Source organism: Psammomys obesus, unplaced genomic scaffold, assembly GCF_907164565.1.
Source record: "Psammomys obesus unplaced genomic scaffold, mPsaObe1.curated_primary_1811, whole genome shotgun sequence".
Taxonomy (NCBI): Eukaryota; Metazoa; Chordata; class Mammalia; order Rodentia; family Muridae; genus Psammomys; species Psammomys obesus.
The window spans coordinates 1,861,268-1,879,162 of NW_026590707.1; the positions used below are offsets into that span (position 1 = coordinate 1,861,268).

General features: G+C 41.9%; 1 protein-coding gene across 3 annotated transcripts in view; it reads right to left on the bottom strand.

The window, feature by feature from the left end:
- Slc25a21 (solute carrier family 25 member 21) overlaps nt 1–17,895 on the bottom strand; it is a 532,806-nt gene that overhangs the window by 130,733 nt on the left and 384,178 nt on the right. For 2 of the 3 annotated variants that reach the window (XM_055608703.1, XM_055608701.1), the window contains exon 3: nt 6,654–6,737. The exons of the other annotated variant lie outside the window; for it this stretch is intronic. In XM_055608703.1, the coding sequence (XP_055464678.1) occupies nt 6,654–6,737 (84 nt within the window). The remainder of the gene's footprint in view (nt 1–6,653; nt 6,738–17,895) is intronic. 3 annotated transcript variants of the gene reach the window in all.

Below are 17,895 nucleotides of genomic sequence, written 5' to 3' on the forward strand. Positions count from 1 at the left end.
AAAAGGAAACTCACGAAGACTCTTCAGCCAAAGGTCTTTGAGTGAGTCCACTGATAAAAAACAAATCTTACCAGGTCATTGACATAGACTGGTAGAATCCCACTTCCTTTGTCTGTGTCATGAGCCACTAAGTCCTCTTCTTAATGAAAACAAGAAGGAATGATTATACCTCCTGGGGCTGTGCCACTTATGCCGTCTGAAAGGCACTTAAATGAGTGGCACATTATCTCACACATCTGGAGTTTACCAAATTAGCCAATTATGCTGGAGCTCATAAAATGAGGCCTTAAATGTCATTTAACTAGAAAATATTATAATCACCAAGTGCTCTGATTGTAAGACGATACTTGGTGCAGCATCAGTGGTTACAGAAGACAAATCGCAAAGCAAAACACAGTTGAAATGCACTCCCCAAAGCAACCACATATTTGTTAGAGCAATACTTTCTGAAGAATACCATATTTCGGAAGGCACCAGCAATCAACATGTTTCTCATTTGAAGCTGAGTTTAATCTGACCTAGTTGTTTCCTGGTTACTGGCCTTGAGCATACTAATGCCCAAGAATTATTGTCAAAAGAGAGCTAAGGATCATAGAAGATGAGGGCAGACTGACTAAAAACCACGAACTTCTGCACTTGGCTGTGAGGAATGTGGCATGATTGGATTAAGACCTGAATTTCCAGGGGCTTGAGGTGCTGCCTCAGAATCACCCAGATTTGGTTGACTGAATGTATACTAGCTGTTGGGAGCTTTCATGGTCACTTAAGAAAGAGACAAAGGACGATTTAAATTGGTGTGTGATCTAAAAGCAGAAGTACCAAAAATTATATAAAAGCTACTTGAAAAATGAAGCTTTATAGCTACTATTTCCACATCATCTTCTTTCTAATCAGTAAGTAATAAAATGTATTCTTTTGGTGAAAGGCAACACAGTAGAATAGGAAAAAATGATTATGACCTGGTTATTAACTTCTCTGATCTTCAGTTTCCTCATACAAAATACAAAATGATGGGCTGTGTTGACAAAAGAGAAAGCTTCATATGCTGTTTGCAACACGGATGAAAACACAGTTGTCTTCTTTCCCTTGTCCTGTGAGGATAACATAAGTTCCGTTAAGTTCCCCTTCTCTCTTTATTTCAGGAAGAATAGGGGTGGAGGTGGGCAGACTGGGTTTACTAACACAATTCCCCCCTTCCACTCTTTTGGGGATTTCACTCTTCCCATCTCCTCTCTGGCTCTCTTCTGCGGCAGGGGTCAGCCCAGCTGAGGAGTAATGATAGTATCTTCTCCTGGGAGAACCACCTTCTCGACCGTGGTACATTGTTCTAGGTAAGCAGTCTTTTGAGAGTGACAAATACAAAGGCCTTCACGAAGTACCCCGAGGCCAGGGGAAGTGAGTCCTGACGCACATGCAGGCAGGGATGCCGAGAAGGCCTGCAGCAGGGAGACAGGGCGACAGGGATGCCAGGCACGGTTTTTCAGGGAAGCATGTAAGTGAAACTTATCAGTTTTAGAGGTCCCTAATCAGGTTGGCTATGCCTTTCATCTTTCAGTATTTCTTTATTACAGTAGATGGACCTCCTTGGCTAGTTTACTTCTGAGACCAGAGAAAGAGGAAGAATCATGGCGACAATGGAGGTGCTCTTACAGTGTGACAGGGACAAATCTCGTTCTTACATTCATTTTCTGAGTTCCCCTCTCTACATTAGAGTTAGCAGTTTCGTTGGTGAAAGCAAATTATGAGAATTGCAAACTATGTAAGTTTATAGAATTTGTCTTTACAAATTTTAAATTAGCCGGGCGGGGGTGAAGCATGCCTTTAATCCCAGCATTTGGGAGGTAGAGGCAGGGGGATCTCTGTGAGTTTGAGACCAGCCTGGATTACAGAGTGAGATCCAGGGCAGCCAAGGCTACACAGAGAAACTCTGTCTCAAAAACAACAAACAAACAAACAAAAAAGAAATTTTAAATTAAGTCACTCTTGACCTAAGCTGGAATGGAAAAAAGAAATGTCTTTAAGAAAAGCACAAGCTGTAAGCTTAAGAAAAAGACGTGAAGAGTGGAAGTAGCCGAAGCTGTGGTGCTTGAGGAACTGTCCTCTTTGTAGAGTGCTGGGATCTGGACACGGAGGTGAGAACTGCATTGCTAAGTAAGACAGTGAGGACTGCTTCATTCCTTACAGTGGGGAAGATGGCTGAGTGTGCGGAGGAGGCTAGACACCACAGATTTTAGTCTGTAACCTTTACCCTAAAGAGATGCCGTCAGCAAATGAATCAGTGTCCTCCTTTCAGATCTCGAGCACCTGAGTAAGGAAACCAACCCTGAGGTCACAGGACGCTCAAGAAAATGTCAAAAGCGTGTATTAAAAGTTCTTACTCTTTTACTCAGTCGTGTTTGTTGGTCTTTGCTTAGTTTAAGGCTATTAAAAAGTTTTGCTGGGCATCAAAATCTACATAAAGGCTTTTCTTTTTGTACTTTTTAAAATAAAGGTCTCCATTTCTAAAAGCATAGCTCTCTGATCTTTGGGTAACAGCTCGTCCAGATCTACAGGCACTGCAGAAAAATGTCAATTTGCTGTACAAGCAATTAAATGTACAGTATAGGAAAAGGCCAATTTTGTTATACAAGGACCACACACACTGTTTTTGCTGTAATATTTGATATCAAAGCAGAGACATCAGTTTTCCCTAAAACATAAATGAAATAGAGAACCCGGCTAAGGATCGCCCGCGTCTAATTCAGTGAGATCCATTACAGTTCACAGAGCTTGCTAATGCTCACAGGCCTCCTTTACTGGAAAGGGAAATCTTGTTGACTAGATAACACACTGTGACTTTTTAAATTTTATATATCTATTGAGCAGGGCAGGCATGATTTATAACCCTTAGCATAAACCTAAGTACAATGGGCAATGGACAATGTCTGACTCTTTGTTTTCACATCCCCAGTGAGTGTGGACCGTGGCAGGGCCCATCTTCTGCTTGATTTGCATATAGGAAATCTATGAGGACTTCAAATCACATGTTTCTTATACTTACACTGTCTCTCCTCAGACCAAACATTGCATCGGGAATGCAAGGCTAAATAAGAAATGGCCATTAGGGAAGCTGATCTGAGGCTTTAGGATGTAAGACAAGAAGACAGGGCACAATTTCTACAGCATATATATGCAGAGGGAAAGGAAACAATTCAGCATACACTAGAGCAAAAGAGGTCAGAGATGGTGAAACGTGAAGTCGCCCTTGAGCCAGGAGGGTTTCTTAGGTGGATTAGGTAGTTTGCTATTCCAGGAGGACAACTCGAAACAGTTCCAAGAGGGAGAGTTCAGAAGCGCTCACAGCGCCTGCTTTTCCTACAGCACATCTGTGCATGAAAAACAAGCCTGAAGAAGGAGTACATGCTGGTCAGGGCTCTGCACACTGTGACGGGATTTTGAACTTTATGCCACAGGGCAAGTTTTTACATGGTCCCAGAATACTTTGCTGATAAGATAATTAGAACAGTATGATCCTGGCACAGATAAAATAACTAGAACAGCACAATGCCTGTATAGAGATAGACAATGTAAGGAAACAATAGGATACGGAGAACAGCGTCGGGAGCCAAGATGCTGTGCATACAGATGTTTAATTGGAATGTAGTATCTCAACTAGCGAATAAATGATGGACTTTTCAGGTGATATGTGGACAATTGTTTAAAAGTGAAATCTAATGCCCATACACAAGACTGTAAAAAGAATTGTTGGATGAATTAAAAATGTCAATATAAAATACCAGAAAAAAGTTTATTATCTTGGGGTTGAGAATGTAACATTTGTTTTGTATTCTTTTAGTATGACAGTGCTATATAGCTCAAAGGAAAAATAAATACTACCACAAAATCATGATATGGAACACCCTAAACTCCAAAAAAATATTAACACATCACAGCTGTAAGATAAAAATCAAGTTAGGAAAAAATGCTTTTAATAATTGTAATAAAGAATTTGTATCTATAATATAATCTGTATTAACCTTCCACAAATCAATGATAATAAAAAGGGACTAACCCAACAGAAATGTGTAAAATATCCAACAGCTAATTCATGCAAGAAATGAGCCCTAATGATTTAAAGTGTGTTCAGTGCCAGTAATATTTAACGCAACTTCATTTCTTACTTATCAGATGGTAGACAGGAAATGCATGTTAGTGACACATTCCTTAAATGATAATTTATAACGTCCCATCTTGGGAGGATGAGAGGAAATGAGAATTCCTAAATATTAAGGGCACAAAGTCAGCACATACATATTAAGATCTATAAAATAGAAAGGACATAACACTGGGTCTTATCAGTTCATAGCTATACAAAATGTATAAGCATATAGATGAATATTTTGTTTATAATAGTGAAAATCATTTTATAAATATTCATTTTATAAACTACAGCACACATAAATAAGTTATTATGCTGGCATTTCAAGATATCCATGATAGAGTTTTTACTGAGCCAAGCGCGATGAAATCCGTAGCATCACCTGACAAATGAGGTATTGAATTCAATGGTCAGCGCCCTAGGCTTTCAGCCTAAGTAGACCTGGATTTGCATCCTAGCCCCAACACTTATTGCTCACCTCTTAAAGTCTTAGTTCCTTTAATTGTCCAGCTGGAAGGGAACCTACATATATATAATCTTAATATATCTATTACAATTTTATATATCGATTAAATTTTAATATATATGTATACATATTTTAATGTATGGATACACACACACACACACACACACATATATATACATTAAAGACACTTGCCAACAGTCCTGACAACCCAAGTTTAGTCCCTAGAACCTACACAGTGGAAAGAAAGAACCAACTTCCATAAGTTGTCCTCTGACCTCTACACACATGCTGTGGTTTGCGTGCACATGGCTGTGCATACACACTCAAAGTAGATCGCATCTTAACACAGAATGGCTAAGATCGAAAATAAAAAAACAACTGATGGCAAACATGGTGAGGATATGGTGAAAGGGAGGAAACTCCATTTTACTGCTGGTGCAGCCATGCTGGAAATGAGTGTGGAGAACTCTCATAAGTTAAAAATGTGTCTATCACAGGACACAGCTGTAGCGCTCCTTGTCATATTTCTAAAGGATTCAACATCCTACTATACAGACACTTGCTCGGCCATATTTGTTGCTGTTCTATTCACAATTGCTATAAAATGGAAAAACCTAAATGGAAATGCGCTCCACATAGAAATAAAATACTATTTAGCTATAAAAGGAACATGAAGTCATGGAACTTTCAGGTAAATGGACAAAACTAGAAAACAGTATTTTGAGTGGAAGTGACCCAGACCCAGAGAGAAAAGCCTGCTTTTCTTATTTGTGGTTCCTAGCTCCAATGGGTCCTGTGACTGAGGGGTCAGGTTCTTCTTGTCCTCACCACCTGGGAGTCTTTCTACCATGTCGTATAATCTGTGCCTCTGAGGTTTGTGTTTGACATTGTAAATTTTTTATTTGAAGATTTATTTCAGTTTGGGTTTCCTTTAGTGAGTCTATGTCTTTGTTAATTTCTGATTTCATGTCTTATTGTAATTATTTCATTCAACTCTTTGTGTTTTCACAGACTTCATTATGGGATTTATGTATATCTTCCTTAAAGCCCTTGACCATATTCCTAATGTCTACTTTTGAAGTCCTTGTCTTGTGTTTCAGATAAATTGCATTTCTCAGGGCCCATTGCAGTAAGGTTACTGGCTCCTAGAGGAGGATACTGTCTTGGCTGTTCATGCTGGCATCTTTGTGTGGGGACCCAAGCATCTGGACATAATGACATTAAGGTGTTTCTTGGGGTCGATATCTAGGCTTGTCTTTGTTGGGTGAGTGTTCTGTTCTTTGGTTACTGTTGCCTTATATGGATCCTAGGCAAGAGTAGTAGCTTTGGAGTCCTTCTGTAGGTCTGAGAGTGATAAGGTATTGGGGACGGGCCAGGAAGAAAGGCTGAGAGGGAGCACAGAGAAGAGCTAGGGAGACTGGGGTCAGCACCAGAAGGAAGAGTCTCCTGGGAATGAAGGTAGTGGATGGGGGAAGGGGCTCCTGCAAGCAGGCTTCTACAGGGCCAAGAGTAAGTCTGGAGAGATGGTAACAGAGGACAGGAAAGATAGTGAAATCATCTACCTGAGTCAAAGTCCAGGGTAAGCACCCAAGGGTCTCTGGTAGAAAGAGTTTCTGTGTGTGAATGGCCAACTCTAAGGGATGGAGACAGGCCAGAGAGGAAGGCTGAGAGGGCCCTTGATTATAGATTCTTAAACCTCTGTATAAACAAAAATGAATTTGGTTGTTATATTTAAGTCACAAAGTAAAATTAACTATTATGTTTAGATAATGCAATTAAGAAAACTGCATAGCCCTAGGAGCACACGTTACAAGTTGCCCTTATTGGTTACTAATATTCTCTGGAGTAGTTTCCACTATATATGTGCTTGGTTTTCATTCAAATTAGAAAAAAAAATATGACAACAAAGGAAGGCACACTTTTAGGAACATTTTCCTTAATAAGACTAAAGCAGGAAAGCAAACTATTGAAAACAAGACAATTTGTCAAGTAGAAATAGGTCAAAATGGGCGTATCGATATGCAGTCCATGCACAGCAAACATACATACCCCTCTGTTCGGAAGACCGTCCGAAAGCAGTCTCTTACGCTTTTGTAGCTTTGCGGGTCCATTACACTTCTCTGAACCTGCAACCTAGAAAGAAATCAAGTAACAACAGAAAGACACACATTAAAAATTTGGCCTTATGGCTGTTTTATTTTCAAAAGTTTTAGAGACAGTGTTTCCAGGGTGACTTAAAGTCTGTTCATCATTGCTATAGACTTTACTGATTTATTGTTCTTACATAGCTTTACCATATTACCTTCTTGCTGTTCCTTTTTACTTTAGGAGAGCCCATGTTCCTGTTTCTCAGCCAGGCAGAGACATCCTACGGTGTTTAGATTTTGTGTTTATGTGAAAAGCACACACAGATGCCATACATTGTCTTAATACATATTTCAGGAACCTGAAGACATGTATGAAAGGTATAGATAGTTGAAGCCTTAATTAATGTTCCTCAATGGCACATAATACAAAATTGAAAAGTACAGAGGAATCAATATGATACGAATTGGATTCTGAGTGTGAACTAATTCTGCCAGACAGGTACTTGAAGGCTTGCAATTGCATGTTGGGCTACAATTTACCACCTCAACTTCCCCATGAAACAAGGACTTTGCAGAAGCGCGCCGTTCTGCACTTGACTGTTGCTCAGGGAAGGTGTGCTCCTTTTCTGAAAGCTGTCATCTTTCACCTTCTGTTTTCGTGGTATAATCATTCATCTTCCACTGTAGTTCACCAAACGCAGCAGCACTGTGATGGTTTAGTTCTTCTTTGTGTTTGCCCTGGGGTTATTTCTAAAGATGTGATGATAAATATTCATTTTTAATGTGCCACTTTTAATCCATACTGTGGTTTATTTCATCTGTTTATCCTTCATTTTTAGCTTTTTCTACTAAAATCTGATCTAAGGTCATTCTCCCTCCTCTGCTTCCGGCCACAATTCTACCTATTTCCTTTTTCCCTCGTAGGTGCTTTTCAGAATTACCTCTGATATTACCCAGTTCAAAATATTTATCATATCCTTATCATTATGCTATCCGCAGCTCTTCTTGTGGGGATAATGTTCTCCGAATTTCTATTCCCTGGAGAGTTATGCTGAAAACCCAGACTCATGGCAAGTCAAAGTGGCTGCATCGCTCTGCTTGAACCCACAGCACAACTAAGGTAAAGCTGAGATTATCCTGGGTTTTACAAGGTGGAAAGTTGATAGCTTGGGGGATCAGGATGTCATCTATCCAGGGGTGTGTCAGCTGAATCTCCAGAAAAGTTCCTGGCACAAGCAAATCGCTAAACTAATAATATCATTGGCTGACTGGGTGGTTTAGGAGGCAGGACGTGGCATTGAGAACCATCGTAAAGGCAGAATGAACCTCCATATGAGGGCATAGTGCTTGCACAAAGGCAACAGGCATGCAATTAAAGGTGTGCAAATTTGGGGTGGTCTTTTTGTCTTTAATTCATTTTGGTTGATATTTTAAAATGTTCTCCTGCTCATCTTTAATACAGCAAGTAATACTCCACAACTATTGTTAAACTTTAAAATGTCGTATTCATAGTAACAGTGTGGGGCTTTTAGTCAAAGTTGCACCTACACTGGCATGGTCAGTTTCGAAGCTTAGTTCCTGAACAAGAACTACACTCTTAAATTTAAATTGTGCAGGGCTGTACAGATAGCTCAGCCAGTAAACCCTCTATTGTGAAATCATAAGGACCCACCTGGTCCCCACATGCAAAAGCCAGCCATGGTAATTCACACATGGAGAGGCGGAGGCAGAGGGATTCCTGTGGCTTACTGGCCGAGCAGTCTCACCTAGGTGGTGAGCCCAAAGCCAGTAAAAAGCCCTGTCTCCAAATATCTAGGTGGGCTGAACTTGGGGCATGACATCCAAGGTTGTCTCTCGTGTGTCTGTGGGGCACACGTGTTCCTGTGTACACAAGCGCTCCTGCATACAGAGGAATACATGAACACAGACATGGACACACATGCGCACACACACATTATTCAGAACTTATCAGCGGAGTGTGAAGTGTGACAGCTGGCTTACTGTTTCAGACGCAGAGGCACACCTGTATGGACACACCACCGGCTTGAAACACTCAGTAAGAGGTCTGTCTGGTACAAGAACAAGACTTGATGGTTTGGGCATTTCCAGACTGCAGCATGTAGATGAGATAACTTTGTATTTTAAAGTGATTTAACACTATACAGAAATGCAATAGGAGAATTATGGACGGTTTTGTACAACAAATAACTGTGTAGCATACAGACAAATTTCCAAAATATGACTTTTTTCTAGTCTAAATAAGCATGCCCATCTCTGCATCTGCACATTTGTAGCCCGTGTTCATTACTGATAATTAAGCATTTTCTCATTTTTTCTACCATATTTGTTTAATAAAGTTACTTAAAACACTTTCATTTACTGTAAAAGCATTACATGTGCATAGAAGTTTCTCATAATATCTGTAATAGTCTTTCATTAAATACATTTACCTCAGTCAAATTCTTTTTGAGGTGCTTTCTTTCTAATCTGCCAAGTCCTTTCTTAATGTGTGCCATGTAATATAGGATGTTACAGGTTTCACAGTGATCCAGCACATTACATTCACTTTTAAGAAGCGTGAAAAAGAAGGGCAAGAAAACTGAACTGAAACTTTAACAGTCTCTGCTAACCCCAGACACCTGAAATGTTAAGTAGCATGGGTTTTGGGTTGTCCAGGTGTTCCGGGCTGAGGGTGGAGTTACAGCTTTCAGTGAAGGCTCAGGAAGACAATCAGGAAGGGCAAGGGAGTTTGCATCGGTCCTCATGGGATTCACAAAGCAAACAGAGTGGAAAGCTGTCCGGGTGGGGGAAGGAACAGAGGCCACGGAGGGAAGCTGTGCTTCCTAATGGAGAAATGAGGGAGGCATTCCTCCACATGAGCAGCCAGCCTGGGTTTCCTCCAGGAAGACTGCATGACACTCTGCTTGCACATGTGGCTGGCTCAGGCTAGATACAGGCCTAACCAGGCTTACAGGAGGGTACCCAGGTGAGAAAGGTCCAAGCTCAGCAGAGGGTACTTATCTGTAGCTAAGTGCTTCAGCAGTCTGGGTGGCCTTCTTACAGATGCATGACCCTGCTTTCAGACAGTTCTGTGAGCCAGAAGGTGGACCAATGCAGGCTCATCCAAATCCAAGTCAACTTTAACCTTTCTTTAACAGTCGCGGTTCAGAAACTTCAGCTCTGCCGACAATATTAACAGTTTCAGATATTCCTCAGACTCCCACAAACACACACAGCTATCCTGGCTGTTAGAAGGTCAGGCACTCTACTGCCTAGATGAAATTCTTTTTTTTTTTTTCTCCAGGTAAAAAGGTAATAATTAGGGGCAGGGAGGAAATGTGGGAGGGAGGGTGGGATTGGGAGGGAATGAGGGAGCAGGATACAGATGAGATACAGAGTTAATAAAATGTAACTAATAATAAAAATCTAAGAAAAAGAAGAAGAAAAACAAAACAAAACAAAAGTAATAATTGCAACCCATTTAACATTGAATTAACGTGAGTTATTGAGCACTGTTATGCCATATGCACTGCACCCCTTGGGGGTGTAGTTCGACGTTTTAGACAGGGTTCTGAATTGTAGAAATGTGTGGTTAGGTGAAGGAGACAGGTAAGGCACTCATGTCTATGAATGGCGCATGCTAGCCCGTGATAGTGGCGCTGCTAGGCTGATACTGGAGGTGAACTTTCTGTGGGTTGACTGTTGCTGAGAAAACATAGTATTTTGCAAAACGTGAAAACAAGGAACGTATATCTTTGGACTAAAAATCTATGCTTGGATCGCACTAATTCTCAATCCCATTTCAGATCAGGCAGTTAAGCGGGGTTGGTGGGACGGTCAGGAAAGGTTCGTGCAGAAGCTGGTGGTCTATGAAGGCGGCAGACACAGAGGCTAAATCACACAGCAGCACTGCGGGAGCAGTCCAGAGGAGGGGAAGGACAGTGAACAGCAGCGCGCAGAGCCTCTTCCACTGTGGAAACAGAGGGCCAGACACAGCGACTTCCTACACGCGTCTCACAGTCGGCACAGTGATGCATGAGATGTTTAGCTGCAGCACATGTGACTTGCTCTGGCTGGAGAGTTATCAGTTCTTCCAAGGAAGCTGTTTCAAGTTGATATAATTACAGTGCATTGTGGTCAATCATGCAAACAGCAATTTCCTTCTTCCTTTCCGCTTTACATCAGTGTTTTCCAAGCTGCATTCTGTGCTAACAAATTCTCTTTATGTTTCAGGAGACAATTTTCCAGTCATGTAATACAACTCTAAAGTTGCAAAGACAAAGCCGCCTCTCTCTTGATTGTGTTGAGAAGAAAAACTTGGACCTCTCCATTGTCTTTATAAAAGTAGTTTGGTCGCATCTGGAATTTCCATCTGAGCAATTCCACTTAACAGAAAGAACAGTTGCTGCCAAAGACACAAACTGGACAATACGGTAACACCTGAGATCTTCATAGTGCCTGACATTCAGTCAGAATCAAACTCAGGGGGAAGGCACGGCTCAGACCCTTGGAGCTCTGCAAAGTAGCCAAGGCGAAAGTCAGCCATAGGGCCGGCCAGGGCAACAGTGTATGCACTTAGCAAGGGGAGTAATGGGTCATTCGCTCCACCAGAAATGCAAGCAAGCTGTGGTGGCCACCAGGGCCGGAATGGGCCTCTCAATTTCCACACACAGTCACACCTAACGCACGGCAGTGTATTGTTTTCGCAGACTCCAGCTTAACGTACCAGTTAGTTCCCACTACCTTAAACATCTGCCCGGCGACGCCCATCTTAAATTTGTCTGCATGGCAATGGGGAGATGCAATGCTTCAGCTTTTTAGCGTACTTCTGAGACATGGTCATAAGAGAGATGTCAGTGAGAAGTGAAGTAGCTTTGCTGCCTTCAAAGACTTAGGATGAAACTGTTTAAAAATGTCAAAATCTGTGCAAAGAATGTCAGGTTTCTACAGAACCTTATTTCCAAAGGATTAAACATTGCAGGATGTGTACATTATATATTTATATCTTTGTGTGAATGTATAGCATGTAACTGCCAATAGTTGGACTGGCATGGGGATGGGATTTTCTCCAAGCATGTATGCACACTTGCACAGGACACACTCTGTTTTAAATTTTTATTTATTTTATTTTAATGTTTTAAAATGACGCATGTGTGCACACATATACGCATGACTCTCTCTGTATGTCTGTGCGTTTACACGTACATGAGCCTGCACCTGCAGGGGTCAGAGGACGACTTGCCGGAGTCTGGTCTCTTCTTTTGCTGTGTGGTTCTCGGGGATCGACCTCAGATCCCCAGGCTTGGAGATGACCCCTGAGCCATCTCACTAGCTCCCAGATTACTCTTTAGTGAGGTTATTTGTAAGCACTTGAGGAGCGATCTGAAGAGAGGCATCTCACTGCAGTGTTGCCAAGCCCAGTTGAGTGTGGGTGACAAGTAAAGCTGATTTCTGGTAGCGCCTCTCTGAGATCAACTTCTAGCTCCACAGACTCTGTGTTCTCCTCCATCGTCTTTCCCCATGTCTTTTCAACCTGGCCCTCAGAAACCATTCACATCAAACACTTGTGCTTATCATCACTTTTACTTTGATGTGTTGTCTGTCAAAGCTTGCCTCTATTGAAGGGGTTTTGGCTACCAAGCAGGAGGTGGCAAGGTTTGCGTTAGTTCAGGGTGGGGATGGATGCAGGGATCCTGGCACCAAAGCTCTAAGTGGCACCTTGTTCTCCTTCAGTGGCACTGTATGCCACCACAACGCATTAGCCCACACAGTAATTGCATCCTTGTGTGAAGGAGGCGAGGCACACTGGAGACACAGACTGGGCATCCCCAGTTACAAGTCCAGTGATGCATAACACAATCCTGGCCTGACTCTCTGCTCTGCGATACAACAGAACAGCAGACAGCAGGGGAATAACGAGTTTTGGAGGAAGAACGATTGTATTTGATTCTTGAGTTTCTTAGTTATAAGAGAGAAGCGACGTGCCATGTTACTGTAGAAATCCTCTGTCTTTCTCAGGAGTACAACTCTCCTAATAGAAGCTGTGGTCTGATAAGTGGTGACGAGCCTAATGGAACTCCCTGCAGAGATCTTTGTAATTGTGCTATGAACAAAGATTATTAGTAATTAGCAGAATATTACATGAACTCCTTAATAAACACTTAAGAAGCCCACTAATGAATCAGAGATTAACAGACCAAAGGGTTTGTAATTACAGAACGCATTAAAAGGATAACTGCAGGAGGATTAAATAAAGGTTTTAAGTCACTGTAATTAGTCAATGTGACCGAAACAAGATGTTGCCCCTCCAGAGTATGTTTGCTTTCTTGCTCATCAGATGAGCACGGCCACAGTCAGATCAAACAGGCAAAGGCATGTCAGAGGCTTTGAAACGTCTTTGTGTGTGTGTACCTCACCAGCTTTGGGGAAAGGCCCGAAAAAGCCCAGAGGTAGACATTCCCCACATGTGCTTGTTCCCTCTGTTCTTTAAAATCAGCCCGTGACAGGAGAAACGTTCTCTTCCTGTGGAGAGAGATACTTTGGGGACCCATTTTTACCATCCTTGCAGAAAGGTCATACAGGTGCTGGGGTGCTCGTGAAGATTTTAAAAAGATGGCTCTCTTCATTCTTAAGCTCATTTACTTATGCATTTTCTGTGTGCAAGTGTGTGCGTGCTCGCAGGCACCACGGCATTGCGCTTGCCCAGAGCCAGTCTTCGCATCTTCTATCCTGAGTCCCAGGGAATGGGACTCTCTAAACACTCATCTGTGTCCATACCTAGTGAGTGTCAATGTGAACCGGGTTTTGAAAAGCTAGTTAGGAATATTTTATCTCATTTTAGGTTAAGTACAATGATATTACATATAACTTTGTCTTGGAAACCAGTAAAGCACAAGCATCTTTGAACTATGTGGGAGGGATAGAGATTGTGGCCCCAAAACTAACGGAGGTTCCCCATCTGTTTGGGATAAGAGTTTTGAAGACACAAAAATGAATTAGATACAAATTCTGTCCTCTGGCATAGAAGAAACATTAAGGGCCAGAGATGTGATGTTAGTAGTTAATACAAAACAGTGTGCCTACTAGAGAGGCCAGGAGTTTGGTTCAGCTGGGATCTAGGCATTGCATGTGATCACTGGGCTCTTGGTCCCAGCCTGGCATGTGTTTATACTCTAAAGTAATGCTAGTAGGTCCGCCAGTTATGGCATTTGACTCTGGCGGAGCAGTGATTGACAACTGTAGCTCAAAAGCTATGCTTGCACATAGCTGGCTATTCATTATTCTAGAACTTCAAGGAAAGGGAATTTTTTGTTTATTATTGCCTAGCCATTTTCTTCTTTTACATCTGGCAAAGCATTGTACCTGTCTGAATTCCACATATCTTTATGGATTCTGCTACACTAGGTTATGCTTTGGCTTAGAATTTGTGAAATTGAATGTGACCAATACATTTCTCTGTTATTATGAAACAGTTTATAATTTGAAGAAATGTGTAACCCGGAGCACTTGTTGGCCTAGATAATTACTATAGATAAGGCAATGGCATCTTGGCAAGGCCACAAAAGCAAGGAAAACTCTCTGTGTCTTGTAATGTAGAACATGTTTTTTTTTTTTTTTAACAGAGCTTCTAAAAATATCTCTCTGAGATATCAGATCAGTACCAATAACCTCATTACATTTTAAGTAATTTTCTGAGATCCTAGATCTATCTAACTTGCAGCTCTTTGCAGCAGGCAGGGACAGGTAATGGCTGACGTTTTGTGGCTGTACATTTTACGATTTATACTTAACGGTAACTTACGTATCCTGTAAATGGTTCATCACTTGCCAACCACACGTTTTTGCATTAACATCTACTCGGTGGCTCTCAGTGTGATGAAGTATGTCTCTTTTTGACCATCTTGCATCATTATAAGGTGTTTCGAGTTTAGATCCTATGGAAAGATTTAATTGTGAATTGTGATAAGCTCACTGTATCACCGTGTATGTGGCTTGCTGAATGACAACTGAGTACACTGACAATCTAACTCTAAAACTTATTTTAATGACAACATGCTAGTTAACAAGTCAGAGGCAAGCGCTTGCTAGAGATTACAACCTAATGTAATAATGTTAAACCACAAGTAATAAAATAGACTAATTAACATGGCTATATAATTAAAGTGCTCTAGGCATAAACTGGCCTCAATTAGATGAAGGCTCGACCAGCATGACTTTCAATTATTTTGTTTTGAAAGACACATGCCACATCAAAACAAGGACAGCGACAACAAAAAACGCAAAATAGAAACAAAGCTAAGCCTACAATCAGGTTGTAGTGTGGCCACTCCGAGTGCGCAGACACGCATATACACATACGCACAGCTAATCAACCCTCATATTTAATGCCAACAAATGATTCCACACAGATGTGCTCCTCTCGGAGCTCTCCCACGGACCCTCATCTAGCCTAGCCATCGCAGTGGTTACGGAATCAGCTCACACTTGAGGAAAGAGAGAAGGACAGATTGAAGATCAGAAATGAAACTTACTATAACGGTAACAAAAATAGAGGAGGCTGCATTAACGTCAGTCATTAAATGTTAAAATTGTCATACTCGACAGGTTTCATATTCCAAAAATAACCAGCTGGTGCCCACCCCCACGAAAGCTCCTTTTTCTATTTTGTCTTTCCCATCTCCCTCCTTGTATGCACAAGTTTTTTCTAGCATCACAACTACCCCGTCTACTTCACGGCAGAGAACTGCCATCCTTAGGTGTTGAATTTTGCTTGTTCAAGATGAGACTTGGTTTTTTTGGCTGCCAGAGAAGTTTTCCAGAACAGAATTAAAATGCGGTCAAATCTGCCGGAACCCCTCACAGGCTCTGGGAATGGAGCCATTTTGTGGAAACTAATTATTCACCAGAGACCCTGAGCCAGAGACTCTATGAGAACACAGGGTCCGGAGACCTGAGAGATTACTGCATTTTCTTCAAATGGATCAAATGCGCCGAAGGTGTGGTTTATTCAGCACTGATAAGGAAGTTTGTCAAGGAAGAAGCATTAAAGAGCAGGGGTGTTCTTTTCATCCATGAGCATGGATGCTAGAAAGTAACTCATGGAGTGGAGATGTTAACAGTTGGCAAGTCATGAAGAAAATGTGCTCATCAGAGAAGAGGAAAATTTTATGTTTTATTTTGTTATTTTTAATCTTATTATCAAGGCTGACCTCGTAGGTCACTAAGTTTTGGATACATTGTGACCATTTTTCAAATGAGGGCAGTGTTTAAAGACACACACATTAGAGGTGAACAGGACCACAAATGATGAAGAAATGTTCATCAGTGCTTATACATATATCCCTTTCAGCTTTGAGGGCATTTAAAAATATAGTTTCTCAACTCAGGGTGTCCCTGAATATCAGTTTTCTTATATTGTATGGTTATAATCACTTGAGAAACATGAAACAAAAGTACTAACTTGGGCCTAAAATGTATCAGACTGGAGGAAGCAGGTTCCTCTGGGCTCTCTCACTTGTTCTTGGAATTCATGCCCAGGTCAGTACTCCTCTCGACCCAAGCTTCTTCACGGGAAAGAGAATAATGGCACCTGGATATCATCCTCCTAATCCTGAGCTTTGCATCTGGAATCCTAAAACTGCTGTGAAAAAGCAGCCTTCCAAGACACCGTTCTTTGCTCTACTTCCTCGTGTGTCAGGGTGTGAGACAGTGGGTGGAGGAAGGACTTGTCCCAGTGAGCTGGGGGAGATGGACATCTCTGTGGGGAGGGTTAGGTGCTTGAAGAACAGAGACATCTGTGATCCTTCCATCTGAGTGGATCACTATTGACCAGACAACACAACAAAACATCTATGCGTCTAGCTTCTAGCATGTGTTGATTTATTTCCAAGTGTCTGGGTCCTTAGTGTGTGCCTGGGGAACACTGTCAAGGTCAACGGCAATTAGTGACCTCTCTCTCATCTCTTGTTCACTTCCCTCCTCTCTTCTCCTTTCTGCTTCCCCATCCTTTGCTCTTTCTTTCACTTAACCATTTTTTTCCTCAGTTAAATTTTTTAAATAATGACCGTTTCTCCAAGTCACGAACCTATGCTCAAAACAGCCCCAGTGAAAAGGGTGAAGTTTTATCAGTTTCAAATAAAACATTAAAGGCTGTTTTCAAATGTCTTAGAACTCTAGTAACTCAAGAGATGCGTAAACTAATTCTACTCAGAAGCAGGCCTAACCTGTCCGTAGAACATGTACAAAAAACTATGTTTCACTGGCTAAATAGACGCTTAATGAAAGGCCACTCATAGTTTGGCAGTTTCACAGGTAGGCACTTGGGCAAACAACTGTAAGGCAGTTCAAGCCGTTTGATTTTATAAAACTCAGATCGTGCTGTGGTTAGCAACTTTTACAGGACTTTGTATCTTACAGCGTAATTACCCTTACAAATGACTCTGTTGTAAGCTAAAGCCTAGATGACTGGGAAACTTGGCAGCCCAAGTTCTAGAATGCCAAGTGCTGAAGATGAGAAGCTTATTCGAAGCAGGGCCCACAGGGGCAAGCTACAGCAGATGCACGCGAGGCAAAGCGGCTCTTTCTGGTTTCTGTTGGGATGAGCTCTTGTGTCTTTTAACGCTGTCCTCGCTCCACCACACCAAGGCGTGTAAGGCCCAGGTGGGAGACTAGGCGGGTCTTCATCTCTCTCCTTGTGAGTGACAGACGGTATTCCTCATGTGCGAAGCTTAGACATAACTCAAGCAAAGCAGAATTCACTGATGAACAGGAAAAGGGGATGTTAGACTTGGCTCGACTAAGTTATTGACCTCAAGGAAAATTTGCACTCCAACAGGGGTCAAATACATAACATGAAAGCATTAACGACAGACAAGCTGCCCTTGCTGGTGATACTTTCGCTTGCCTTCCCCATAGCATAAGGGACCCAAGACATCACAGGCTAGGTGGATCTTTTTGTTCTCTCTTCGTTTGGTTGTGTGTATTATTTCTTGGGCAAACTCTTGCTCCCTAGGTCAGGTTGGCCTCGAACTGTTGATTTGCCTGCCTCGGCTTCCCGGGTGCCCGATGTGGTGTGTGTTACCACATCTTGCAGTATGCGGTCCTTTTGAGTGGGAAGTACTCTACCGAGTCCCGGCTTGAGCAGGCTAGTCCTCACACTAAGGGTCTCAGAGCGCTCCTCTGGTTTCCCTTTCACTGTGTGGTTT